Source organism: Ursus americanus, chromosome 7, assembly GCF_024610735.1.
Source record: "Ursus americanus isolate L20-20 chromosome 7, mUrsAme1.1.p, whole genome shotgun sequence".
In the NCBI taxonomy this organism is placed as follows: Eukaryota; Metazoa; Chordata; class Mammalia; order Carnivora; family Ursidae; genus Ursus; species Ursus americanus.
Genome location: NC_142133.1, coordinates 52658248 through 52685857, shown reverse-complemented (window position 1 = coordinate 52685857; position 27610 = coordinate 52658248). Strand labels below are relative to the sequence as shown.

Sequence of the window (27610 nt, the reverse complement as noted above, 5' to 3'; positions counted from 1 at the left end):
GTTTGCAGGGAAATTAAATAGTAGAAAATGTCATACTCAAGAACAGATACTTAGGACTTGCTGCAGTCTGGGTTTACTAACCCTTTTGATGCTCTTGAGTGGGTACATTTTGACCAGTGGCCAGATTCTGATTTGCACTGGCATGGGTCATAGAACTTGAGTTAATACCTTGAGTAGGCGGCAGCATCGCACCATGCCAGAGTGTATTACAGGCTTGCTTTGTTTGTAGATGTGTCTCGATGGAGTCTAAGACATTGTTGTGGCATTTGTCTTGCTAGCGAATACATCTTTTTGTAGCTTCAGAATTTTTAAATTCACTTATGGCTCCCCACCAGCTAACAAACTCTTGAGCTCTGGAAAGATCGGTATGTAGTTTGCAAAGGAAGGTGAAAGTTTCTTTGAGATTTTAAATCTTGTATTGAGTTTGAATAACCACCTAAAGAACTTGCCATTGAAAAAGATGTGCTGGTGGGAGTTTTGAATTATTTCTTCACTGTATTATTTCATTGTAATACTGAAATTTTAAGAAAAATCTATTTACATATTAAATTAAAATTTGTAACTGCTAAAAAGTATTATAACATTAAATTAATAAACTAAAATGACTGGATTTATGGATTTGGGTAAAACCTGGCAGTAATCTGTTTAGCTGAGTAACCTGTGGAAAGTTAACCCCGCGAAGTCCCCATTATCTCCTCTTTAACGATGGTGTATGTGATGATCCGATAAAGTAATTCCTGTAAAGCATTTCTCGTAGCACCTGACTGTCCTCGTTCACTGTTGCAGCTGCCTCTCCCCTGGCCCCCACTGCCTGCTGCTACTAATTACATAACTGTTGTGGATACTTGGGGATTTGGGGAGTTATCTGTCTTTGAGAATTAAAGAATTAGTATAGCCTCTTCTGCTACAGTATGTGCTCTTGAAACTTGGATTAGTTCATGTGCAGTTGATAAATAGGGAAATAATCATTATAGTGTGGAAGTTGGGTCAGTGTATAGGAGACTTCTCCCAGCAATCAGGGAAGCAAGTATTCTTACAGGTAAAGAGAGTTGAAGAGAAAAAAGATGGAAATTCTACAAGAAGTGCTTTCCTTTAGTGCAGGTAGTGGCTGGTTTAGTGGCCTCAAAATCGGTGGCACTTTCCACTATGGTAAAACTATATGGGGAAGCTTAAGAGTTAAGATGAAGGGAGGTTTGAAGACATTTCACCCAGTGTTTAAAAAGAAACCCTACACCCTGTTTTTTTTTTAATTTTGTAGAAACTGTATACAGTGACCTACATCTCAGTGGAAGAAGTGTGAGACCGGGGTTTAAGGAGATACAGGGTCGACCAGCCTTTGGTTTTGTTGCAAATGGTGGTGGAGACTTGACTGTGCTAGTATTTGTATTAATGATTATTCCTTTTTTTTTAATACTCTGGTTACCAAGTTTAATAGGTTTTCAAAGTTGTCCCCCCCCCATAAACCCTATTTTATTTATTTTTTTTAAGAACTCAGAGATTAGGAAGATTTTCATGGGCTGGTGTGGGACTAGATTGGAGTTGTGCAGATTATCATAAATGGAGGTTGGAAGTGAGATTATTACATTGACTAGAATGAACATGACCAGATCATGAAATTAATCTTGGTCCTTTCTGGCTCACACCACAATTACTAAGACCATTCCAAAGATTACTGCTAGCTTAACTGAAAATTTAGTTTTATAGATTCTAAATAGGTTTATAAAAGAGGTTCTTAAAAGGTTTTCCCTGTGAAAAAGTGATCACACTGTGATACAAATGTAATTAATTATATGGTGAATCCAAAATGGGGAATTCTCATTAGCTGAGTATGGGCTGTTTGATATGGAACATTTCTATATTTATTCTTTTGTTGTTGTTGTTGCTGCTATTTTTGTTCTCATCCCATGGTATTGTCTGCATTTTAGGTATTAGTATGAATGCATCCAAGAATGTTTTATTATTGTTTGCAGCAGATTTATTTGAATTCTTATAGTGAATTATATTTCTGCTGTACGCTGCACAATGTGTGGGTGGGACTGAAATGTATCAACTAACTCGAATTTGAAAGTAAAGATCAGTTTTACCATGACATTCTGGAGTATATAGTGTAACGGGCTTAATACTGAATGCATCATCATTTAATCATCTTGATTTCATTTTATCATTATCTTTTTTACCATTTTACCATGACTATTTATCTTAAGTTTTATTATTCAGAGATTACAGGGAAGTCTAAGTGTGTCGTTCTAACCTTCTCCAGTTTCCTGCAGCTTGCACATTTTTGGGGTTTTAACAGGTAATGTTGAATGTCTTGGCTTAGATGGCTGAGAATTGTAATCAAAAACAATGAAAAGTGAAATCCTTTCAGACACTTTAGATCTCTTTGGCCTAGTACTTGCTCTGTTTTGTTGGGGGTGGAGATTGGCTCTGTGGTTACCTGCCTTTGAACAAGGGGCAAGCTGGGCAAGCCCCACCCTGACAGTGGGGGCTGACTTGGGAGACTGCAGGTGGAAAGGCTGGGTCTGCCGCCCTCCCCTACCCCTTTCTCCTGCTGAGCCTCTGATACCTGCTGGCTCCTCTACCAGGACTGAGCTGAGTAGAGCCTCATAGCCAGTGTTTGTCAGTCACCAGGGATGTTTAGCTAGAGTGTATCAGTCAGTGCAGAGCACTCTGCCTCATGTTATCGATGCAGTGATCAAAAGTGAAACACAGCACACCCAGCCCCCAGCCTAATAAGAAATCCATAGCTGTAAATCAAACTCCCAACTGCCTCCCAAGTCTCTTTTCCTTTACTATCCTTTCTCTGGACATTGCGTCCCTCCTGACGGTTATATCTCCTTGTGAGAGATTTCTGAAACAAAGCATCCTGTTTTATTGTCAGTCTTTTGCTCAGCCCTCACCTCCGCTAGCGTTCCTGCTTCCTGTTCATGCCCGCCCTACCAGTGCACTTCTCAAGACTTGAAATCTGCCCGCTACATAGATCTCTTGGCGCTCTCGTCGCTGTCAGTACCATATTTTGTCTTCATCAGGTAGCTCTGTAAAACCAATCACATACCATTGCTCACTGCGAGATACGAAGTTTGGTTCTGGTCTTGTCACCCTCCTACTGAAGAGGCTAGTGCTTCTCATTACCTCCAAATAAAATCTGTGTAGAATCTTCAGTTATATGTTCATAACCCTCTTCTCTTAGTTATCTTCTCCCATTCCTCTTAATGTGCTCTGGACAAAAAGAGCTGCTTTTCTCTCTCTCACATTTGAAAGCCACATGATCTTGCTCACGTTCTCATTTCTTTAAGTCCTGCTCCTTGCCAGTGCACTCAGACCCTTTGGTTCTTTTTCTTTTTTTTTTAATACTTATTTATTTATTTGAGCGAGGGAAAATGCGAGCAGAGGGAGAGAATATCCAAGCAGACTTGCACTGAGTGTGGAGCCCGGTGCGGGCTTGGTCTCACAATCCTGAGATCTTGGCCTGAGCCGAACCAAGAGTCATTTGCTTAACCAACTGAGCCACCCAGGCACCCCTCAGACCCTTCAGTTCTTAGCAGAAATGCCACCCCCTTTATGACACCATTCATGAACTAGTCTGAAGTGATTTCTCTAATCCTCAGAATCTTACAGCCATTTCCTTCCTTCCTTCCTTCCTTCCTTCCTTCCTTCCTTCCTCCCTCCCTCCCTCCCTCCCTCCCTCCCTCCCTCTTTCTTTCTTTCTTTCTTTCTTTCTTTCTTTCTTTCTTTCTTTCTTTCTCTCTCTCTCTCTCTCTCTCTCTCTCTCTCTCTCTTTCTTTCTTTCTTTCTTTCTTTCTTTCTTTCTTTCTTTCTTTCTTTCTTTCTCTTAGGGGGAAGGAGAGGAGGGGCAGAGGGGGAGAGAGGGTCTCAAGCAGACTCCCCACTGAGTACGGTGCCTGACGCAGGGCTCCGTCTCACAATCCTGGGATCAAGACCTGAGCCAAAACCAAGAGTCGGACACTTAACTGACTGAGCCACCCAGGCACCCCACTTACAGCCATTTCTGTGTGTCTCTTATGACATCTGTTTCTCTTCGTTTATATCATGGTTACTTACGCGTTAGTTTTAATGTAGTGAAAGTGTCTCATGGCGGGAGTGCTTTCTTTTTGTCTTCATATCCCTCAGTATGAGGCTTGGTGCCGCACACGTGCAGCACGTACTCAGAAAATAAAGGTTATGACTAAATGAAGATCTCATGGTTAGTTTGGTTGTATTATTATCAGTTCACTTTACAAAGTGTTGTCCATTTACCGTCTGAAAGAATGTACCAGAACCACAAACATTGACCTTACATTGTGAATGCTATGGTGATCACAACCCCGTGTTTGACAGTTGCCTTGTTAAGTAACAAGACTCCATTTTCTTTGTTCTTGGACAGGAGAATCAGATGAGAGGGAACAGTCCAAATTGGAAGTTAAAGTTTGGGATCCAAATAGCCCACTTACAGATCGACAGATTGACCAGTTTTTAGTTGTAGCACGGTAAGTTTGGCACTATTGAGTCAAACAGTATCTTTTCTTTTTAGAAAAGAATTTATAGGTGTATGTATATTCCTTTCCTTGTATTCTACCTTTTCCGTTGGTTGTGTTCTTTTTCTAGTTATGTAAGAAGACCTAATTATGTATCACACCACTTCCTAAATATGTAACCTTTAGTTTTTGTTTGAGAATAGATTTATTAATTTACTAATAAAAATAATAATGCTTCCTGTAAAAATTTGAGCACTAAGGAACAGTATAAATGAAATTCAACACCTGAAATCCCTTATCTTTAATTAGAGCAGTTTCCTCCTTTAGTCTGGACAGGGATTATTCAGGTGTCAGTAATAATGTGCACCTCAAATTCCTCTTACGGTGCTTGCATATGAGTGGGGCCTATTGCCAAGCATATATATGGTTTTCCTTTGAGAGCTTTAAGTCTGGCTGCCTGAGTGGCTCCCCCCACCACCTACCCCCGCCCCCTTTAAGAAAATGAATGGGACAAAAATTTATTTTTATTTTTCAATTATAAAAGTAAATGATGCTCATGGAGGAATTACTGCAAAGCAGAAGGTAAATGCGATTATCATAGCATTGTAAATAGTGGAAAAATCGATAAGTGAATGAGGCATATTCAGTGGTGGAATATTACTTTACAACAATGAAAATGAATGAATTAGAGGGATATATAGCAAAGAGATAAATCTCAAAAATAATGTTGAGTGAGGATACACACCGTATGATCACTTATAAAGAGTTTTATAATGTACAAACAATGTCTTATTTCATGAATGGGCATATAGATGCATATGCTTATGTATGTATGTATGAGTTCTGGGAATGTGTATAAAAGGTTCTAAAATTTCTAATATTTATTTCCTTAAAAAATGGACAAAAAATGGCAAAATATTAGACAGATATAGACATGAATAGAAGGGTCTTCATTATGTTCTCTAATTTTTATCATAACACAAAGGAAAAAAGGGCCTCAGCCCGCCTTTAACACTGTTCATAGTGCCTGTCTCCATGGAAGTCACACATCACGTTGGCGGCTAGGCGCTCAGGCTCCAGCGGCCACACACCTAGCCACTGGTCATCGGATGGACACCTGGAGTACATAGTTGGGGAAGCCAGTCCAGTGGATAGATGAGATTGAAGATTTGGGAGTGGAGATGAATCAGTGGTGGAGACTCTAGACAGGTTACCCAGATCTGGGATTATTTAGTAGACATTGCGATTTCAAGTTTGATTTTCATTGTTTTTTCTTTTCCTCATTGCCAAGGACCATAACATTTCCTTTTTTTCTTGAAGCCAGCATGAGAGACACTAAAGAGATGCACCTGTGCCTTTTTCAATTTTTGTTTAAAAAAAATCTTCTAAATACAAATTAAGACCATAATCAGATACCATTGCACATCCCACCAGAAGGGTTCAATTTAAAAGAGTGCATTGGAATGGGGTGGAGCGGCAAGCACTCTCGCGTCATGCTGCTGGGAGTGTGAGTTGGTATGGCCGCTTGGCTATCGGAGACACAGCCTTTACATTCACTCCTGAATGTATACTCAGCAGATGAGCATACCTACACCTGTGCACCGGAAGATACATATACAGATGGCGTCAATGACACTACCCAGTGTAGCCCCAAACTGGACACAGACGTCCATCAACAGTAGAGCAGGGGTGGGGATGGGGCATCATACAAAGAAATGCTCCATGGCAAGGAACATGAAGGAACACAGGAATGGCCAGTAGCATGCGTGAGTCCCTAAACATATTTTGAACAGAAGAAGCTGGATGTGAAAAGAGTACATAGTATGTGCTTTTATTAAGTTCTCCAATGAGCAAAACTAACCCTTGGTGTTAGAGTCCATTATGGTGGTTCTCTTTCGGGAAGAGGAAGGGAGTACAGATCAGGAAGGAGCACGAGGAGTCTTTTGGGGTTCTGTTGCGTTCTGTTTCTTGCCCTGGGTGTTAGTGACATGAATGGGTTCACTTTGCAATTACTGCATAGCTGTACAATGTGTGCTTTTGTGCACCTGTGTTATATGTTAATTAGAACATTTAGAAAATTTCTTCCTCAGCCAACATGCTTAAAATACAAGAGAAGGGGAATAGAATGAAACACAGACAACAAGCAGCAAGTTTTGTGTTCATTTCATGCTTTATCTGTGGGAAGGCCTTCTGAATCATTAAGTGAAAAAAATGTTGTAATTGTTTTTTGTTTTGTTTGTTTTAATGGAAATCTGTTATATCTTGAGCCCTCATAGGAAGAGGTTGCTACAATTGATAACTCATTTCAAGGAAAAAAATGTCATTGGGATTCACAATTTGGGTATAAAAAAGTAGAGCTTGTTTTGCAGTAATTGTCAAACTCTGCAGCTTATTTACTTCCCATTTTTTTTTTTTTAGCACAGTTCAATACCAAATTGTTTACTCCATGGATTTCATAATAGGTCTTTCCCTCCTTCTTTAGGGCACACAGATCACTTTTTCTCCATTTCCTTATAATGACCCATATATAGTAAATTGGCTTGTCAATGCCTAAATAACTTTTTATCTGATACTTGATTCCCAAACATCCACGAACTTGTTTGACTTTTTGTTTCTTCTCTCTTTCCTTTATTTTTTCTCTGTAGCACATGTCCACCTGACAGCTACGTTTGTTATTTACCTATGTAAATTTACCGGTCTTCCTGTGTAAAGAAAAGTATTGCCCAAGATGAGCCCCAGCCATAAAGACCAGGGAAAATAGTCCTCTGCAGCCTGTTTAGAGGATTACCTCTTGGAGGCTGATACACTCAGGAATGACAAGTTTCTGAGATTGCTAGATGCAGGCAGAGGTTGGTTCCATCCATGTGCCGTCCCCTATCTCTGAAGTGGCCGAGGCAAATTGCCTGGTGCGGTCCACTCCAGGAGATCGTCCCTGAATGACCGCACCATGGGCAAGAAGGCAACGAGTCCGCCTGCCGCGGAAAGGAACTGTAGCAGAGACGAATGTGTAGAGCTCTTCTTGGCCAGCGCTGTTCTTTGCACAGGAAGAAACTGGGACGTCTCACCCTAGGCCCAACATGCGTTGGAGACAAGGCTGAGACTCACACTCAGACCTCAGCTTGCGGCCCCTAGATCCTCACCTCCGACTTTTATAATTTGCATGCACTACCCAATGCATGGTTTTGTTTTGTTTTTTTAAACATAGAAAAAATAACAGTCTTAACGTTTCCTCTTTGTTTTGGTGGCTTATTCAGTGCTGTGGGGACATTCGCTCGAGCCCTTGATTGCAGCAGTTCTGTGAGGCAGCCGAGTCTGCATATGAGTGCAGCTGCAGCGTCGCGAGACATCACCCTGGTAAGATGCTTTTTGAAATTTAGGGGTTATTATTTCCTCTGCTACTTCAGTTTTAAAGCCAGTATCGCATGTTGTAGATGGGAGCGATTTCTGGTGAAAGAACTTTCTGGCTCTTCGCCCTGCTGACTGCTAGGTTGATTTGGCTCACCTGATTGGTTAACTGGGGATAGGGTGTCCCATTCCGAAGTCCCCTCTTGTGTTTGTGAGCTGAGACAAATAAGAATGACTGTTGATGGAGTAGCTATGAAATGGGAGAAGAATATTCCGGGGAAGACAATTTAACATTCTGACCCATCTTCACTTGTATGCTTTTTTTCTTGTAGTCTGTCTATGGACTTAAATCGTTGTACATCGTATATAATGCTTTACAGGGCTTTTTTCGTGGACGTGACGACCTCTTAAAACTGTTGCTATAGGAGTTATTTGGTAGTCATGTCATTATTCAGTATCAATAAAGTTTTCGTGTCTGTTCATTAGAAAGAGGTTCTGGTTCTGTACTTCATTTCATTACATGATGGTTGCTTCTTCTAAGACTATTTCCTTTTTTCCTTTCATGATCAAGAGAAATTTACCATATTTGGGTTATAGCACTAATGCCTGCTGTGGCCAGGCATTGAGCTTGGCGCTTGCCTTCTTTCTCTGCACCCTCCAGCAAAGTGGACCTGCAGGTTTTTGCCAGTTCAAGTTACTCTGTATTTGACTACCACAGCCCTTTGAGACAAGCATAGTAGGATGCTTATTTTACGGATGAAAAAACCAAGGCTTGGCGAGCTTAAATTATTTGACCAATAGCCATTACATGTAATAAAGGTTTCCTTTTTTTTTTTTTTTTCCCTCACAATACCATGGCTCTTTACAACCAGTTTATTAATGTAGATCTTCTTGCCTCTGCAGTTCCCTGAGACCATTTATTAATGCTGGTTACATCATCACTCAGGACACTACATTATGCATCCTGCCTCTTCTGAATACTAGTTTCTGGTGACTTTCTTTGAAGTCATCACTGTGCTCTGTTGATGATGACCACAAATGCAGGTCTTGCCCAGAATATGCAGAAAAAATGTGAGCAATAATTTTTCTGGTCCTGTTAAATTTATCATTCAGAGATTTATAGTATAAACTTAAATACATCTTCCAATCCTGTCTTCCTTTCAGTTCTTCAGACCATAATCGCTACCAAATAAAATGCCCAGAAGTCCTGAAAACGTCTCCCTTCAAAATACATCCAAAACCTGACCACTCCTCTTTGTCTCAAGTTCTTCAGTGCTAATCCAAACCTTCACACTTAGAGTACTGATGTTCAGTACCCCGTCACAGGTTTTCCCAGGTCTACTCCTACAAGTTTCAGGTCTGTTCTCTGATGGAATGGAATACAGTGATAGGTTTTACTACTTTCTGGTTATATTCCAATTTGAAATGCCATAATAATATAAAAACAACAGTAATATAAAAACTCATACTGGAATGCACATCAAATTTGTTTCTTACACTATAGATGATGGTGAAAGAATGAATACTCTGAATATTCTGTAGCCATATGCAGCCCCTTTATGCTTTCTCAGAGACTGGACTGTTGTTTATAGGAGCGTGTTTTGTTTTCTCCATTGGTACATTAATATTTTATATAAAAGTTTAGGGGTTTCAAAATAGGTTTGTATTTTGTTTCTTAGAAATTGTAGAGTACTTTACTGAAGGAGCGAGAGTACAAGTGTCACATTTGTAAAAACCTTCAAAATCCTGTCACTAGATATTTCTGTGAACCAGATCTGTATGGAATCTAATCACCACTTGTATTTTTTTTCCTGTTCAAGGAGATTTTTCCCCCAATTCTAAAATCAGTGTATGCTTTCTTGAAAAATTGTCAAATTTAATACAGAGGCAGCCAAAAAGAAAAGTCTTGTTCTCATTACCCAGAGTAGAATTTTCTTACCATTTTGTAATATTTCCTTTCGGCCACTCTTTGTGCATTATAAACAGTAATAGCAGCAAATTACGGAATAGTACAGAGGATAATGTAATAAAACTCCACATAATGCCAGCTAAAACAAATGCTAGTATTTTAGTTCTTTGGATTAAAGAAAATTTCAACCATTATACTGTTGAGTCCCTAGTTCTGTTCTGCACCCTCCCTCCATACCTCTGATGCCCATCACCCCTGCTTCCTGTCAAGAGGCAGCCACTGTAACAGATCTGCTATGTATCTAGTCTGTGTTTTTCTAGTTTCACTGTGTATTTGTGTGTCTGAAAACAACATAAAGATTGTTTTGCATGTGTTTCAATTTACTCTGTGACATTTTGCTATTTGCTTGTTCTTGACATCTAGCTATGTTAATAAACACATACCCAGTTCACTCATTGTAACTACAGGGTAGTATTTGTAGTTCTCCTTCATGGACTACGACACCACATTATTTATGTATTCTCTTAACGATGAACATCTGGCGTGCTTTAAAAACACTTTTCATTTGCTACTACCCATAATGCTGCTTTGAAAATTCCAGCACATATCCTTTGTGAGCATGTATGCGAGCTTTCTGCCATAACGTGAATTGGAATAGTTATTCATAGTGATTCATAGGGCTGCACTCACTTTGAATTTGACCAAATGCAGCCAAGTTATTCTGCACACTAAAATAGAAATTTATAATCCCACAAGCAGTCAGTGAATGTTTTTCTTTCCTCATCCATTTTCTTCTATTGTCTTCAACTTTGTGTATTTTCAGGCTAAAATTTTTTACTAACCTGATGCTTATCTCATTTTAATGTGTTTCTTACTTAGTAAAGTTAAGCAGGTTTTCATATGCTTATTGGCTCTTGAGGGTTTTTCTTCTTTGTCTTTTAGATTCATATCCTTTGTCCATTCTTCACTTGCATTATTTTACTTTTTTCTAATAGTTTTAAAATGTTATTCATATTCAAGACTATAAATACATCTGGAGTTTATTTTTAAGACTGGAATGAGGTGTAGGAGTCTCATTGTGCTTTTTTCCCCTATGGAAAATAAACATTCCAACACCTTTTATTGAATTGGTTGTTTCCTCATGATTTTGTAATGCTTCTCCTTTCTCATTTCAGGGTTTTAGATATGGTCAGGTCTGCTTCTGGATTTGTTACCTCTTCTCTTCTGTTTTGTGGATCTGTCTGTCCCTGCGCAAGTACCACATTATAAAAAAGCTGATAAGTCCCACGTGAACTCTTTTGTTAACACATAGTGGAAGTCATTTAAATGGGAGTTTTGTACTTTGCCTCCTCCCACCATGTTTTCCCTAACAATATAAAATGAACACTCTTTCATATCATCATCGTAAGAATTGGAAGGGTTTTTTTTTTAAATGTTGCACGACCGTGCTTGTATGGACAAACTCGTTACTTATATAGCCAGTCTCTTGTGGTTTAACACTGTTCTTCTGCGAGAATGCTTTTCAGATCCTCAGTGCAGATGCTCTCCTGGTCGTAGTGCAGGAGGTTCCCTCTCCCCTGTCTGAGGAGTGAGGTGGGCAGACCTGCTCTTGAGAAAGTACAGAGCTCCGTGACAGGGGGGCTGGTTTGCCTGGAGGTAGGTGTGAACAGGTGAAGAGCTGGTGCGTGGGCTCTGGGATCCTGCGCCAGCGACTCTCTGCTTCCCACTGGTGGTGCCTGGTGGCACAGCGGGCAAATTTTTTTTCGGAGAGGGCAGTTTTTTGGATTCAGTATTGGTTTCTGTCCGTGAAGGCTGTTTGTAAAAGAAGCGTTTTAAAGAGAGCACAACCGATGTACCTTAATTTGTCTAAACACCATTCTGTGTGTATCTTTCCCAGTCCTGGCCTGCATACTCCTAGGCGGGGGCTTTTCACACGCTCCAGTGTTCTCATTTCTTCTGTTTTGTTTCCTTTGGTATTTAGCAGTTGGGAAGCCACTTCTGTATTACATCTATTATCTTAAATTGTTTACTACTCTGTTACTTTTTAAAGCAGAAGTGTACTCAGAGGCCCAGGAAATTGTGTTTTGTCATGTTTGTACAGCTGGTTTCAGAGATAGGGTTTGACCTGTGCTTGACTCTGAGGAATTCTCTCTCCCGAATTACCTCTTCTCTCTCGCTGTCGTTAAAATGGCGTGGGTTTAAAAATCTGTATTACTGTCTGTCTTGGATTACACAGCACCAAAGATCTGCTCTTTTGTCTGCAGCATTAAAATGCTTTGGTGTCCTGCTCTAACTACTCCAGGTTCAGCTTTACTTGGAGTTTTTCTATATGTTGTTCTTGGGTTGAGATTATTTTCAGTGCCATAAAATTGACATCTTTCAGAAGTCACAAAAGCAGGAAGAAAAAGGTGCTCTTTGTTATTTCAGATGTTGTGACCTGCACCTTTAATCCTGTTTGCCCAGTGGTATCATGCCTTCTACTTTGATGTTAACATATAAGATCCTGGGGCATTACTATAGAAGTGAGAGGGAGTGGCTGCATATTGATTAATTATATGTTGATAACATGAGCTTTACAGATTGTTTTCCCAAAAGAGCATATGAAAAACTGGTAAGTTGTTTTGTGCCATTAAATGAAAATTAGATTCATCATTCAGTCGAATTTGGAGAGTCAGATTCTTACTTTTTCTGTCATTGTTTTCAGGTCTGTATAGATATAGAGTTAGTACCTGTGTCCATCAGGTGACCAGACTGAGTATCTGTACACCTCTCACTGCAGAGAGGGCAGAGTTCTAGAACTACAGGACCTCAGGGGGCCTGTTCTACGTGATTTTCTTTATGGTTTTTCCTGTAAGGACTGCAGTTAGCTTTCAGCATTCCTAATCCGAAGCATCTGTTTATCCTAGATTCTGTATGCTACTTGTCGAGTCACCAGTAATGTTTTGGGAGGAGGTAATTAAGCTGCCTGCAGATCGCTAGGTCTGACACCCTTGTTTTGAGTTCTGTTAAAATCATAGCTAGACTGAATTTCAAACACTGCTTTAAGATACATGGTAAGATTTATAATTGTTAAAAAATTAACGTTGTCGTGGAGGCTTTATAGATTTCACCCTCGTTTCATTAAAATGTAAAGTGTAGGGGCGCCTGGGTGGCGCAGTCGTTAAGCGTCTGCCTTCGGCTCAGGGCGTGATCCCAGCGTTCCGGGATCGAGCCCCACATCAGGCTCCTCCACTAGGAGCCTGCTTCTTCCTCTCCCACTCCCCCTGCTTGTGTTCCCTCTCTCGCTGGCTGTCTCTCTCTGTCAAATAAATAAATAAAATCTTAAAAAAAAAATGTAAAGTGTACTTTGTGCAATATGCAAAGAAAGAAATGAAATCAGTTTACAACCTGCATTGACCTCTCTTCTCCCCTTTGTGGAAACAGAATTCCTTAAAACAAAGTAAACCGAGAGGTGGTCAGTAAGTGGTAGTTGGTGGAAGGCCTAGACCACCAGAGGTGGTCAGTAAGTGGTAGTTGGTGGTCTGCACCCTGTGGGTGGAGGGGCAGAATGCCACGTGCATTGGTAGGGAGCCTCGGTCTCGGAGAACAGGTAATCATATAGGTACTAGATTTCTCATTTCCTTGGACCCTGAGGACTAAAGCAAGCTGGAGGACAGGATCTGAGAAAAAGAGTTTTTTGAGTGTTCAGAGCCTAGAAATCTTCAAGGTTAGATCATATTAAAGATAATAGTGAAGTAACTTATATAAAGATTCATATTTAATTAGTGACAGAATCAGGACTAGAGACAGGTTCTGTGATGCGGAGTCTGGTTCTGAGAAAGGTCAGTCTGTGTTGATTTTGTAAGAAGGACACTGCATCCTGGAACATCTCTAGTTCTCCTATCTGATCTTTTTAAAATGCGGTTCTGATTTTGCTGTCTCCTATCTTACATCCTTTTAGTGGCTTTTAATTGCTTTCAGGGTGAAAACCCAGATCCTTGAAACAGTCAAAAAGAAAAACAAAATAACAAAAAAACCAAAAAAAAAAAACAAAACAAAACAAAAAACAAACCCAAACCAACAAACAAACAAAAAAACCTGTGGGGTTTTGCCTGGCCCCTCTCTCCAGTCCCTTGCCCTGACACTTTGTGTCCTCTGGGACCCAGCCAGGCTGTAGCCGTCCTTTGGTTCCATGGTCTGTCTCCCGCCACAGGATCTCTGCCACTTCACTGCCCTTTGCCTGGATGCTCTCACAGCCCCACCTTCACTCTTCATCTTTCTTCCTGTCTTGCCTAATGCATCCGTCTAAGGCAGGTTCCTTCGTGATGTGCTCATGTGGAGAACCAGCCACATTCCTCCATGTTAGTTGTTTGTAATTAAACACTTATTTTTGCGATTATCTCATTAACGTGTGTCTCGCTGTCTTCTTCCCATTCCTTACATATCAGCTTGTGGCAGTCATTGGTATAGTGACTGCATCCTCATTATCTTCAGTGTTGAGTTCCCAGCACCAAGTGTAGTTCTTGGTTGATATCCTAGGTGTTCGGTAAATATCTGAGAATGAATAAATTAGTTTCTATCTCTGCAACATAAGACAATAGGCTTTATTAAAGTAGGTCATTGGAGTATGTTATTTCTGTTAAATGTTACTTAGCATTTTAATAAATCTTTACTGACTGCATCTCTTTGCTGAGAGTGATTATAAATTTGAATTCTAGCCTCATTGTGTCACCAGAGCTGAACATACACAGTCTAAAGACCAGGAATTATGGAAAGTTTTAGGCAATGGATATACTTGTTTAAAACCTGTGGTCAAGTAGGCACAATGTAAAATTTGCCATTTGAACCAGGTTTAAGTGTACTGTTCTCTGGCACGAAGCATTCACATTGTCGTGCAGTCATCACCGGCGTCCATCTCCAGAATGTTTTCATCTTCCCCACCTGAAACTCTGTACTCATTAACTAACAGCTCCCTATTCCCCCGCCCTTGGCAGCCACCATTCTGCTTTCTGTTGCTGTGATTTTGACTATTCTAGGTACTTTGTTTAAATGGAACCATATGGTATTTGCCCTTCTGTAACTTGCTTATTTCACTTAGCATAGTGTCTTCAGGTTCTTCTGTATTGTATTATCTGTCACCATTTCCTTCCTTTTTAAGGCTGCATAATATTTTATCATGCTCATTCTTCCATCAGTAGAAACTTGGGTTGCTTCTACCTTTTGGCTATTGTGAATAATACTGCTGTGAACGTGGGGGTACAAACGGATACACTTTTATGATTCTACGGGCTTTTCCCCCTGGATGTATAGCTTATGATCCATTTAGTCTTATGCAAGTTACTTAACCTACCTGGCCTGAGTTTCCTCATCTGCATTGGGAATAATAGTGGTATAAAACCTACCTGTCCTGCTTCAGGGGGTTATCTACTGACAAGAGGGTAAACAGACACACCTCTATAAATTGCAGATGTATGTGTCCAAGCAGTGGCTCTCCAGAGCATGCCTTGGGGCAGTTTCTCCTGGGCTCCTGAATTCTCTGAGGGGCATAGAACTCTATGAAATTGGCTACCCCAGTTGGGTGGAAGATAAGTGATTTATTTATTGCTATGGCACAAGTCTTACTGAGCTTCCATCAACATTCCAGAAGAAATTACTTTGAATAGTTGATGCACCTTCGTTTAAGGTAATATTCACAAATACTGGGGTCTTCTGACTCTTGAGGCTGAGTTCTCACTGGGAGAGGGAGTGTATGATGCCTCAGTGTCCTGAATAAGATCTCTGGCACCCTCCTTCCAGCCTCTGGAAAAGTCTATATCTGAGTTACCATATGGCATTAATTTGAGAATTAAATGAGGTAATACTTGGAAATCATTTAGAACAGTGTCTGCACAGTGCGGGCTCAGTAATACTAGTTGTTTGTTGAGATGATAACAATGATACATTTCCCCCCAATTTTGTTGAGTCTCATTTACTTTCTTTTGATTATAGCATTATCAATTGTCTAAAAGGGCTTTTGTCATGCCATATTTACTGTCATTGTAGTAGATTATCAAGTTTGAATATGGTCATTAGATTATGATCGATCATACATTTTCATATAATTGTTTTGTTTTGTTTTGTTCTGAGAGTGAGTGTGTGCGTGCACCAGGGCGGGGGGTGAAAGGGGCAGAAGGAGAGGGAGAAGCAGACTCCCCACTGAACATAGAGCCAGATGTGGGGCTTGGTCTCAGGACCCCGGGATCATAACCTGAGCCGAAGTCAGGCACTTGACCCACTGAGCCACCTAGATGCCCCATTTTAATATAATTGTTACAAGGAAATTATATGATTTAATGTTCTTCCCCTTTAAACAAGCTATAATTTTTACAATAAAAGTTTTCCCAGCAAGAAGAACATGGAAAAAATGATTGACTTTCCTGAAAAGAGAAAGTCGACACAACCAATAGTAATTTTATTCTTCAGATATTAAGTCTATAAAAAATGCTAGCCATTAATCATGTACTTTGTTCTCTTTGTTTGTGAGTCCTGTTGAAATCACATATTCGCTTAGGGCCTTGAGAGTGCTGGGAATTTGAGGGTGGTTTGCAGATCACAGTTATTACAACATATCAAGGAACTGTACTCAGCAGAATATATAAATCTTCATTTTTTTAAAGAGTTATTTATTTATTTTGGGGGGGCGCAGGGGGAGGGGCAGAGGTAGAGGGGGAGAGAGTCCTAAGCAGACTCTGCACTAAGCTCGGAGCCCAATGTGGGCTTCGATCTCACGACCCTGAGATCACAACCTGAGCTGAAACCAAGAGACAGTCGCTTAGCTGACTGAGCCACCCAGGTGCCCCTAGAATATATAAATCTTTAGATTAACATTTTACGTATTACTTTACATCAGAAATGTAGTCTTCAAAATGAATAGAAAATTGATTGAGAATTCCTATAATTTTTTTTAAACTCAGTTTCCTTAAACTTTAGAGTACTATCCATGTTTCCAAGGCTGTAAATTAGAATTAAAACTAATAAGACTACCACTGCAGTAAGAAATATGAAATATGAAATTATTCTTCCTTCTAAATATATCATTAAGGCAGGAAAGAACGTTATATAGTACTGTTATCTAATCTAGAGGCTTTAATGAGATTTTCTAGTTGTTCCAGTTATGTTCTTTATAACAAAAGAAAAAAATTATTCTGGTCCAAAATCGACTTGAGAATCATTTATTGCCTTTAGTTGTCATACTGCTTTAATTTCCTCCAGTCCTGAACAGTTCCTCATTCTTTGTCTTTCGTGACCATGGCATTTTGAAAGTACAAGCCATTTATTTTGCAGAATGTCCCTTAGTTTGGGTTGTGGTTATAATTTGATATAATTAGAATAAGTTTTTATGCTACTTAAGTCCATTTTGATCATTTAAATCAGGAGATTTTTTATTTTACCCTAAATTTTTAAATTTATCAATGTAATTTTTCATCGTATTCTTTATTAGAATAATTTGCTAAGTCCCCAGTTATAACTAGCTTTTCATCCTGTTGTTGTTTATATGTGTCATTTCCCATTTTTTTCTTGATAGTTTTGTCAGATTTTTCTTTTTTATTGTCTAAAAGAATGAGATTTTAGTTCAGTTGATTTTTTTTTATTGTATGTTTTCTATTTAGTTTTTTTTTTTCCTGTTTATTATTTTCTTCCTTCTACTTTTCTTTGGGTTTACTCTGATATTCCTATTCCAGCTTTTTAAGACTGACTTTAGCCCATGAACTTTGTCTACTTTTCCATCATCAATATTTAAAAGACTGTAAATGTACCTCTGTATCTACTATGCTTTTATATGTAGTCTTTTTTATTATCATTTGGTTCTAAGTATTTCTTAATTTACTTTATAATTTTGCATTTAATTGTGAGTTAATTTCCAAGGAAATGAGGTTCATAAATTTATCTTAATTGCCCTGGGGGTTGCAGTCAGAGAACATGTATGATACCAGTTCTTTTAATATATTGTGATTTCCTTCAGGGCCTGGAACATGATCCTCCATAGGTTTTTGCTCCCCAGGTCTTACCCAATTTTACCTCGGCCTAGTAAAAAGGAAACTTTCTGTTTTTGTCCGTTCTGCTGTGTGGCAGTCTAGAAAATTCCTTCAAGATCAAAGCTCAAGTCGGTGTGGGAGCTTTCCTGTCCTACTTCTTCCTGAATTAGTTTAGCGTCCCCTTGCCTTCACTGGTTGTTCTTCAGTGTCCTCACACAGTTGTTAGGTATTTTTCTGGTTTGTGTCTAAAATCAGAGCCTGGGAGGGGAGGGGGAGAATTCCTAGTTCTGCTCACACAAATGACATTTAGGGCCCTGGGGTTACTGTGGCCCTGCCACCCCATAGCTGTCTTGGGGTAATAATCAGAAGGTACAACTGCACACAAGGACGTGGCTCAGGGTATCTTGTAGATTGATTTGAGTAAATGACAACTTAAGTCTTAACAAATTTGATGATGAATGAGGTATTTTGATTTGAGTACTGGGCACTGAAGCAGAAATTGAGAATGGATGGCATACTTCTCTTTTATATATAAAATGTTTTGCCTTGATCATGGTTTACAGTTTATACTCATAAGAGTTTATATTCACCTTCTGCTTAGAAAAAAACCATATGCTCATTAATTTTTAAATAGATTTGGTGTTCTGAATGCTATAATTTGTGCTGGAGGTATACATGTCAAGTTTTTATAAAATGCTAACTGAGCAAATCAATAGTTAGGATTGAATATATATGTGTATCAGTTAGCTGTTGCCAAAATAATGCTACATGTTACAGGCTGGGTTTCTGAGAAACAGACTCTAAGATGGAGATTTTTATGTAGGAAGTTTATTAGGTGTCAACACCTGTGGAAGAGAAGGGAAGGAAGCAGGATTGAACAGAGGAAGAAGGTGGGCTATGGTACAGTATGAATGAAGGCCTCAGCCAACTCCATGGATACTTCGAAAGGTTGTCCCAAATCAGGGTGACAGGCAGGACCTTTATATTCTTGCATCATTGGGTGAAGACTGCCCCAAGAAGAGGGCATGACCTTGGGTGATGAATCTTTCTTAAATTGAGATCATACCAGAGATGACAGCTGAGGGCTATCTGCTCACAGCACATCTAGCATGGAGTAAATAAGTTCTTTATTCTCAAAAGGGAAAACACAGTATTTATTACACTGCCCAGTCTGTCAGTGGCTTATAACAGCAAGCATTAACTCTTACGTACTCGTGTGCAGATTGCCTAGGATTCGGTTGAACTAGACTGGGCTACTTCAGGTGCCAGGATGAGTCCAGATCTGCTCCATGTAGATCTCATCCTTGGGTGAAAAAAGCCAGTAGCTCAAGAGGGCAAGTCCAGACATGGAAACACATGTCAAGGCTCTATTATGTCACATATCTTGAACGTCTTCCTTGCCAGTCAGGTCACATGGCCAGGCGCAGTATCCGTGGAGTAGAAGAATACTCTCCTGTTGAGGTCCAGGGGAGGGAGGGAGGATTTGCTGAATAATAATCTAGTCTACCACAGTGTGATTCTACTTAATGAACAAAAAATGAGAATTTCACTGCCAAGATTTCATTGTCAGTCTTTCTCCTAAAATACTTCTGTTTGTCATCTCCATCTGTTATGAATGAGATGAAATGTGACAACACCTTCACCACTATTTGGCAGAGAGAACAGCTTGTGCTGAGTTCTTATGATTTTTTAAATTTAGATTTGAATGGGTCTTGTGTGTATCTGTATCTCTATTGAAAACATGGTATCTTTGCAAAGTATTTATCAAAGAGGGAAGACTTCCAGTTTTTTTACATTTAGTCTTTAAATTCTTTGTCTTTAAAATTGAGGTATACATACAGTGAAGTATATTAAGTACACTTAGGTACATAGCTTATAAACTTTTATATATGTATACATTCATGTAATTACCACCCAGATCTGGATAAAGAACACTACCAGAATCCCATTGGTTCCCTCATGCCTTTCCTCAGTCAGTGATCGCCCCCCTTCCCCCTGCTTCTGAGGTAATCATTATTTTGACTTCTCTTACCATTGAGTGTTACTTTTCTCCAAATTCATCTAAATGGAATCAGCCACGGGCGCCTGGATGGCTCATTTGATTAAGCGACCAACTCTTGGTTTCTGCTTAGGTCATGATCTCAGGGTCCTGGAATCAAGTCATGTGTAGGGCTTCACATTCAGTGAGGAGTCAACTTGAGATCTTCTCCCGCTCGCGCGTATACTCACTCTCTCTCTAAAATAAATAAATCTTAAAAAGAAAATAAATGGAATCAGCCGGTGTGTTCTTTTGTATTTGTAGCTCTTGGAAATTTTACTATCTTATTAATAAACCACAAGTCATATGTCAAACTCCCATGTCTTAGCCTAATTCTGAGAGTCTTCACTTGATGTTGTCTCAGTCTGTGTTTCACTTATAGTTCTATAGGGTAAGATCGGACTGTATAAAAGTCCTGAAGGAGCCACCTATGTGTGTCAGAAAGATGGAGTTAATATGGACTCCTAGCACATAATGTTATCCTTTGGTTTCCTTTGTGAAGTTGGTCGTCGATGTCAATGAAATTATTCCCTAGGAATTCCACGCTGCATATGTCTGATGGGATGTTTATTTTCTACACAGACCGATCACGATGATGCTCTCCTCTGGGCTGTGTTTCAAAAGTGGGCTTTAGGGGTTTCATAGCCTCCAGTCAGCTATGAGTTGGACCCATTCTTTCCATTTGATTTGTGGCAGAGCAAGAGTTAGTCTTCTGAAAGCAGATGCTTATTACTTCAGTGTTCAGTAACACACTGTAAAGAAAAGAACCTTTAAAACAATCTAATCACTTCACATTTTGGTCATAATCACTTATAAAGGCTATGATATTACTTTGGTTCTTTGAAACCTTATTAGATAATAGACTCTCGTTTTAAAAAATGCCTATAAGAAAAGCCTTTTCATTCATCTCACATGAACAAAAGACTGAAAATCCTTTCATGCTTTGAGTGGCTGGTATAATATCAGCTGAGAAAAACTCATTTAATTGTGCGACTTTTGGTTTCAGAGCACCTGTTAATTATAAAAATTACTTCTACCTCCTGAGGAATCTCAGCGGCACAGTTAATTTGTGTAATTATTGATTTTGAATACCATTGAATCTTTTTCGGTTTTGTTACCCATCGTAATTTAGTTTCAAAAGTAATTGTTTATAGTAATATATTATTAATTGAAGGGATCCCTAAATGCTATTGGACTTTGTTTTCACTTTCGTAGATCAGTTATCTGGAAACAGTAATTTCAGGGACTATGTAAATGTGTTTAGCATTTTACAGTAAGTAGAGTTAAACTGTTGAATCTGTCCAGTGAAGTTAGCTAGAAAAGTGAAGTTCAGTTGATTCTGAAGTTTGCAGAGCACAGGCAAAGAATAAAGATCAATTCTAACATTTTTGTAACCCTTGCTGCAGAAAGGTGGGAAGAAATTCTCTTGAAAATTGAAGTTATTATTCCATGATTGTGACACATAACAGCAAAAGACTATACATGGTCAGTGGTCTTAGCTGTGATTGTAACTAGGGAATAATGAAATTCCTGCTTTCTTTTGTTTTGTGGAATCCAGTGATTTATTTAAGAGCGATGTTAATCCTTGTTAAAGCAGTTAGTTACTGTACCTTAAACATGTCTGTATGTCCTAAATCACGTCTTTAGTTCTGTCAACAAATTCCTATTCTAGACCCGTTTCAATGTCTTAATGTATCACAGTGTAAATGTATCTTTTTTTTTTTTTAAAGATTTTATTTATTTATTTGAGGGGCACCTGGATGGCTCAGCCGTTAAGCATCTGCCTTTGGCTCGGGTCATGATCCCAGGGTCCTGGGATCAAGCCCCACATAGGGCTCCCTGCTCAGCGGGAAGCCTGCTTCTCCCTCTCCCACTCCCCTTGCTTGTGTTCTCTCTCGCTGTCTCTCTCTGTCAAATAAATAAATAAAATCTTTACTAAAAAAAAAAAAGATTTTGTTTATTTATTTAGAGAGAGGGAGAAAGCCAGCATGAGTCCGGAGGGGGGGAGGAGGACAGAGGGAGATGGAGAGGGAGAAGCAGATACCCCACTGAACAGGGAACCTGACCCCGGGATCATGACCTGAGCCGAAGGCAGACGCCTAACCGACTGAGCCACCACCCAGGTGCCCTAAATAGGTCTTTTTTAGTGCATACTGTAGTCAATAATTCTTTCTTTTTAGTAGATGTTAGTTGATATCTGAGCTAAATTTATGTTCTTGTATGAATAGGGAACTCACTTATAAGCTAAATTTTAAGAGCTGTGTTGTCGCATAGATGTGACACTATGTCCATTTTGTGAAAATTTCAGAAGATACTTTGTGTGCAAGGTGCAAGATTTGGCTTTCATGTGTTAGAAAGTTGAAATAAAACTAGTTCTCACTTGGGAATGATTTGGTCACCTTGTCAACCAAATCTGGGCCACACCTATATGCTTATCCAGACACAGCAGAGCTGATCATCCCGTTTTCCAGTTTTCCTGCTGCACATACAAATGTGCATATATGTTATGAATGAATCTCTTTCTCCCTGGTAGAAAAACCATCTCAAGTTTTTCGAATCTTAAAGTTTTGGAACCTAAGTTTATTCACTGTTTCTGAAGGGAAGAAGAACGTTTTTAAGTAAGCTAGCCCCGAGGTACTTATGCAAAAAGCCAGGTATATTATCCTAAGCTGTCTTTCTTCCTTTCAAATTACTCTTGTTATCACTGTCTCTTGAAGTATATAGGAAACCCACGCCAGCCTAGCCGATCCAAGCAGGCCTGGTCATCTCTTCTTGGTCTTACGAAATCCTCACCAAGTTACTGTTTTTACAGGGATATGTACTTTTGTTTTGTTTTGCTTAACATGGATGTGTAGTTTTGTTTTGTGTCACCTTCATTCTCAATTCCATTGTTCTCTGTATCTCTCATTTTTAGGACATCATTCTCTTAATCCAACCTGAGAATACTTTTTCTCTCTGGTATATAAGCTATTTTTCCCTTGTCAAGGAAGGCTGCGCCAACCATGTACAATAACTGAAGTGATTTTGGCACTGTTAACCAAGAGAATGGTGAAACTTACTGTTTCCCAGTGTAACACCTAGAGGCCCTGGCTCTTCACGGTTAGGTTACTATAACAAATGAACGCTTTTTTTTTTGTTTTTTTAAATACGCATCCTACAAGGTACAAATCAGCATTTTCTTAAAGCAATAAATGCTATTTTAAATAAGTAATCTGATGTTTAATTTTTCTTAATTTTGTTACTTAAAAAATAAACACCTAAGTGTATTAGTGTTAATTTTAAGCGCATCATGCATTTTAGTATTTCTGTTCTTAAATAACCTAGCAAGTTTGCATTTCTGGCTGATCTTCTCTCTCCATTTTGTTTTCTTTAGTTTCATGCTATGGATACATTGTATAGGCACAGCTATGATTTGAGCAGTGCTATTAGTGTCTTAGTACCACTTGGAGGACCTGTTTTATGCAGAGATGAAATGGAAGAGTGGTCAGCCTCTGAAGCTAGTTTATTTGAAGAGGCACTGGAAAAATATGGCAAAGACTTCAATGACATACGTCAAGACTTTGTAAGTAGAAAATTGCAAATAAAATGTTGGGGTGGGAATATTTTGTTTTTATTAGGAATTGGGTAAACCATTTAGCAAGCTCGTGGCTTGGTAATTTTTATCTGCTCCACATAGAATGAAGGCTAGTCTGACAGAGGGAGAAATTGACATTTGTTTTGGGAAGTAATCAGATCCTGGGTCAGAAGGCTCTGAGTTCCAAGTTTAAAATATGGATAGCTTTTCTGACTATTAGTTAGTACTAAATATTTCTGAGCTCTGCTTTTTAAGTTTGTTGCTCTCATTTAGATCTTTTATATTTTTCTAGTTATCTTACTAATTGTTGAGCCTGAATTTGGTGTGGATCTTTAATATGGAAACAACCTGTACCAAGCAGAGTAGGAAAATATGCTTTATAGGTTTTCAGCCCTTGACTCCTCTTAATGATATGTGGTATCTTACTTGGATTTTAAATACTAGATAATCTTATCTACTATTATGTACTTCCTTTTGTCTTCGTATTTATGGAATTGCTCTCTTTAATTAAGCTTATAATCTCTTTGAAATGGGGAAATTTCTATTTGAGAAGTCCATGGATAGCTTTCTATAGCAGTCATCCTTTCTGGATTATCCAATTTGTTGGTGTGTAATTGTTCATAGTAGTCTCTTGTGATCTTTTGTATTCCTGCAGTATCAGTTGTAATGTCTCCTCTGGTTTTCATTTCTGATTTTATTTCAGTCTTCTCTTTCTCTTGGTCTAGTTAGTCAATTTTGTTTATCTTTTCAGAAAAGCAACTCTTAGTTTCATTGATCTTTTCTATTGTTTTTCTAGTATACTTCATTTATTTCTCCTCTGACCTTTGTTGCTTCCTTCCTTCTGCTAACTGGATACACTGTCTTTCATTGATTTTTCTGTTCTTTCACTCTAACAAGGTAATTTCTAATGACTTGACTTTGAGTTCACAGGTTCTTTTTTCTGCTTGGTCATGTCTGTTATTGATGTTCTCTATTGCATTTTTCATTTAATTCATTGAATTCTTCAGCTTTAGCATTTTTGTTTCTTATGATGTCTTTCTCTGTTGAGCTTCTATTTTGTGTATTGTTTTCCTGATTTTGGAGTCTATCCCTGATTTTAGTTCTCTCTGTATTTTCTTGCTCAATGAGCTTCTTTAAAACCATTATTTTGAAATCATTATCAGGAAATCACAGATTTCCATTTCTTTGGGGTCACTTACTGGAAAATTGCAGTTTCTTTGGTGATGTCATATTTCCTTTATTTTTCATATTTCTTGTAGCCTTGTGTTGATGTTTGTGCATTTGATTGAGTAGTTACCTCTACCAGACTTTACCGACTGGTTTTAGTGGGGAGAGACCCTTCACCTGCAGTGGATTCAAGGGTGTTGGAAGGGTGGGTATGATGGTTCCAGCTCTTGGGGAGGCCCATCAGCTTCATAAGCAGAGGTCAGTGTCAGTTAAATTGCTGGGGTCTTCAGCAGCCAGTGCTCTGGGTATCTGCAGCAGCAGTGAAGGCTTTTGGGTTCTTTGGTGGCAAAGGCTGCTGGAGACCTCCTGGTCTCTTTCTCTCCCATGGGATATATCATTGCCAAAGGGATCCCTGTTGGCATTGGACCTGGCTTTGGAGTACCCTTGCCGTGGCAGCGAGCATGTGGCGTGAGCATGCTCGGATCAGCTATAGAGCCAGGCGTGGAGCATGTAGGCTTGCAGAGTGACAGCAGCCTGGGGTCTGGTGTGCTGGCTAGCTTGCAGTGTCAGTGCCAGAGATGGGAGTACATGTGGAGTGGCCATGGACTCAGGGTCTGAAGTGTGGGTGCAGGTGGAACCGCCAGAATCCTGGGGTCCTGGCTGTGCACAGGGTTGGAGGTTGGGGCTGGCAGCCCTGTTCCTGGGGTGGGGACACAGCAGTGTCTTCTGGGAGGGGTGCAGCAGCATTTCCCTCTCTTGGAGGTCAGTATCAGCAATGGCTGTTGGTTACCTCGGTGGCAGAAGCTGTCAGTTTCCTCTGCAGAGCAGGCTGTTGGAGTCCACACCACCACACACTGCAGAGTCCTCTGCTATGAGCATGGCAGGGATTCTGCAGCTGTCCTGAGGGCTGGTGAGGTCCTCAGTGGCAATGGCTGCCAGGCTCCTCTGCACAGCAGGCCATGGGGACCACAATGGCACCTGCTACGTGGTTTATACTGATAGCCTCTACTCTTCTTTTTTGTTCTTAGCCATTTCCAGATAAGCTAAGCCTACCTCTGCAGTGATCCTTTCTGTGTGGTTATTCTTTGTTTTTTGCTCCACTGTTTTGCCGTGCTTCTTACTTGACTCTTAATTACATCCATCCATCCAGGGCTATTTTCATTTGTCCATAGCTGTCAGATACAAAGGCAAGTATCTCCTACTCCTGTGTCTTGCTGACCACTTTCTCCTTGTTCATTTTATCTTGAGTTGTCTAGTTTATTGTCGTACAGTGGATCATAATCTGCCATTACCCTTTGAAAGTCTTTGGGATGAGCTGGAGTGATGCCCCCCTCACATTCTTGATACTGCTAATTTAGCTCTTCTTTCTCTTTTCCTCATCAGTCCAGCTAGGAGTTTGTCAGTTGTATTGATCTTTGCAAAGAACCAGTTTTTTGTTCGATTGATTTTTTTTTGTTCTGTTTCATCAATTTCTGCTTTTATGTTTGTCATTTCTTTTCTTCAGCTTGCTTTAGGCTTAAGTGCTTTGTCTTTTCCTAGTATCTTTTTAAGGTTGAAGCTTAAGGTTAAAACTTTCCTTGTAATGTAATCATTTGTTGGTAGTATATGTTTGGCTGACAGTAATTTTAGCTTTTTCTCAAAATCATCTTACTGCCCTCTTTAACAAAAATGTTATTCTTTATGGAACTCATTTTTTTCTTTTTCAGTACTCTAAAGATGTCTCTCTAGCTTACATAGTTTCTGACGAGAAATTCTTGTGTATGTAAATGTTTCTTTTTCTTTGTGCTCAAGATTTTCTCTTTACTTTTTTTCTTTTTAAATTTTTTTTTAAGCAGTTTCACTACTGCAGTGCTCCTGGGTATGTTTTTCTTTGTAATTATTCTGCTGAGCTTCCAAGAGCCAGGATCTGCTGTTTGTGCATTAGTTTGTGTGATTTCTGTATTGAGCTGTCTTCCAGTGCACTAATTTTTTTCTCTGCCATGTCCAGTATACTGATAAACTTGTTAAACGAATTCTTCAAATATGATAGCATATTTTGCTAACACTTATAATTTGTTTTTTATACTTTTAATCTCTGTTTTAATTCCCCATCTATTCATGTGTGCTGTCTTACCTTTTTAAGATCCTTTAATATGTTAATCTAATCTGTAGTTGGGCCAGGTTTGGATTTGGTTGCTGTTCTGTTTACCTTCAGGGTACCACCGTATCAGAAGCCCTAAAATGTCATGTATTGCCTTGACATCTTTAAGCCTCACTGGGCACCAAAAACTTAACTGTAAGTTCCACTGTTCTTGCCAGATATGGCCCTCACCCAGCAGGAAAGGCTCCCCATCTGCCCAGTTCTAGCCCCTGCCCCCCCCCTTTCAACCTTTTGGGTTTCACTTCCGTGCCAGCCCACAGAATTACTCAGACAAGCCAGTCGCACCCTCCCATGGGAACCCTCTTCAGAACCAGGGCATACCTTACCCTCTTGCTAAACAAAACCTCACTTTCACAGCCCCTAGTGACTCACTGTGGTCCTACACGGTGTCGTCTTCCCCTGGGTTGTATTGAATAGCTGTGACTAATAAACCACTGTCGGTCTCCTCTGTTTTGTCTTCATTGTTGTGTGTTGTACATCTAGCCACCTGATACTGTTTTGAGGGGCGGGTCCCTCCCTCCGTGAAGGGGTGAATAGGAAGTGATCTGAACATCCACAGACTTCAAATTCTTACCTGCGCTTGATGTGGGGCCTGGAATGTGGGAGGGCTTCGGTATTCCTGTCTCAACCTCAGCAGGCCCTGTGCTACAGGGCCTCTCTCCACATTTTGATAAGTTGTGTTTTCATTTTCATTCCTTTAAAGTATTTTTCATTTTTCATTCTGATTTTCTTTTTTGACTCATGGATTATTTAGAGGTAAGTTCCGCATGTTTGTGATTTTTTTCCATATATTTTTGTTACTGAAGTCTAGTTTCATTCTGTTTTGATCAGAAAATATACTTCATAAAAAAATCAGATTTTACATTTTTGACATGTGATTGATTCTGATCCCAGTATATGTTCCATTATGGTGACTGTTCCATGTGCTCTTGAAAAGAAGAGATATTTTGCTATTTGGTGGAATGTTC

At 39.5% G+C, this 27610-nt stretch overlaps 1 protein-coding gene across 9 annotated transcripts in view; it reads left to right on the top strand.

Annotated features, from left to right (window-relative positions):
- Positions 1-27610, top strand: part of MTA3 (metastasis associated 1 family member 3) — a 156525-nt gene that overhangs the window by 83072 nt on the left and 45843 nt on the right. For 7 of the 9 annotated variants that reach the window (XR_015725267.1, XM_087863700.1, XM_087863699.1 and 4 more), the window contains 3 exons: positions 4385-4487; positions 7730-7829; positions 23135-23323. Coding sequence is in view for 8 of the 9 variants with exons in the window: in XM_087863700.1 (XP_087719826.1) it covers positions 4385-4487; positions 7730-7829; positions 23135-23323 (392 nt within the window). In the remaining variant the exon portion in view is untranslated. The remainder of the gene's footprint in view (positions 1-4384; positions 4488-7729; positions 7830-23134; positions 23324-27610) is intronic. The other 2 variants (XM_087863703.1, XM_087863702.1) reach the window with 1 other exon arrangement.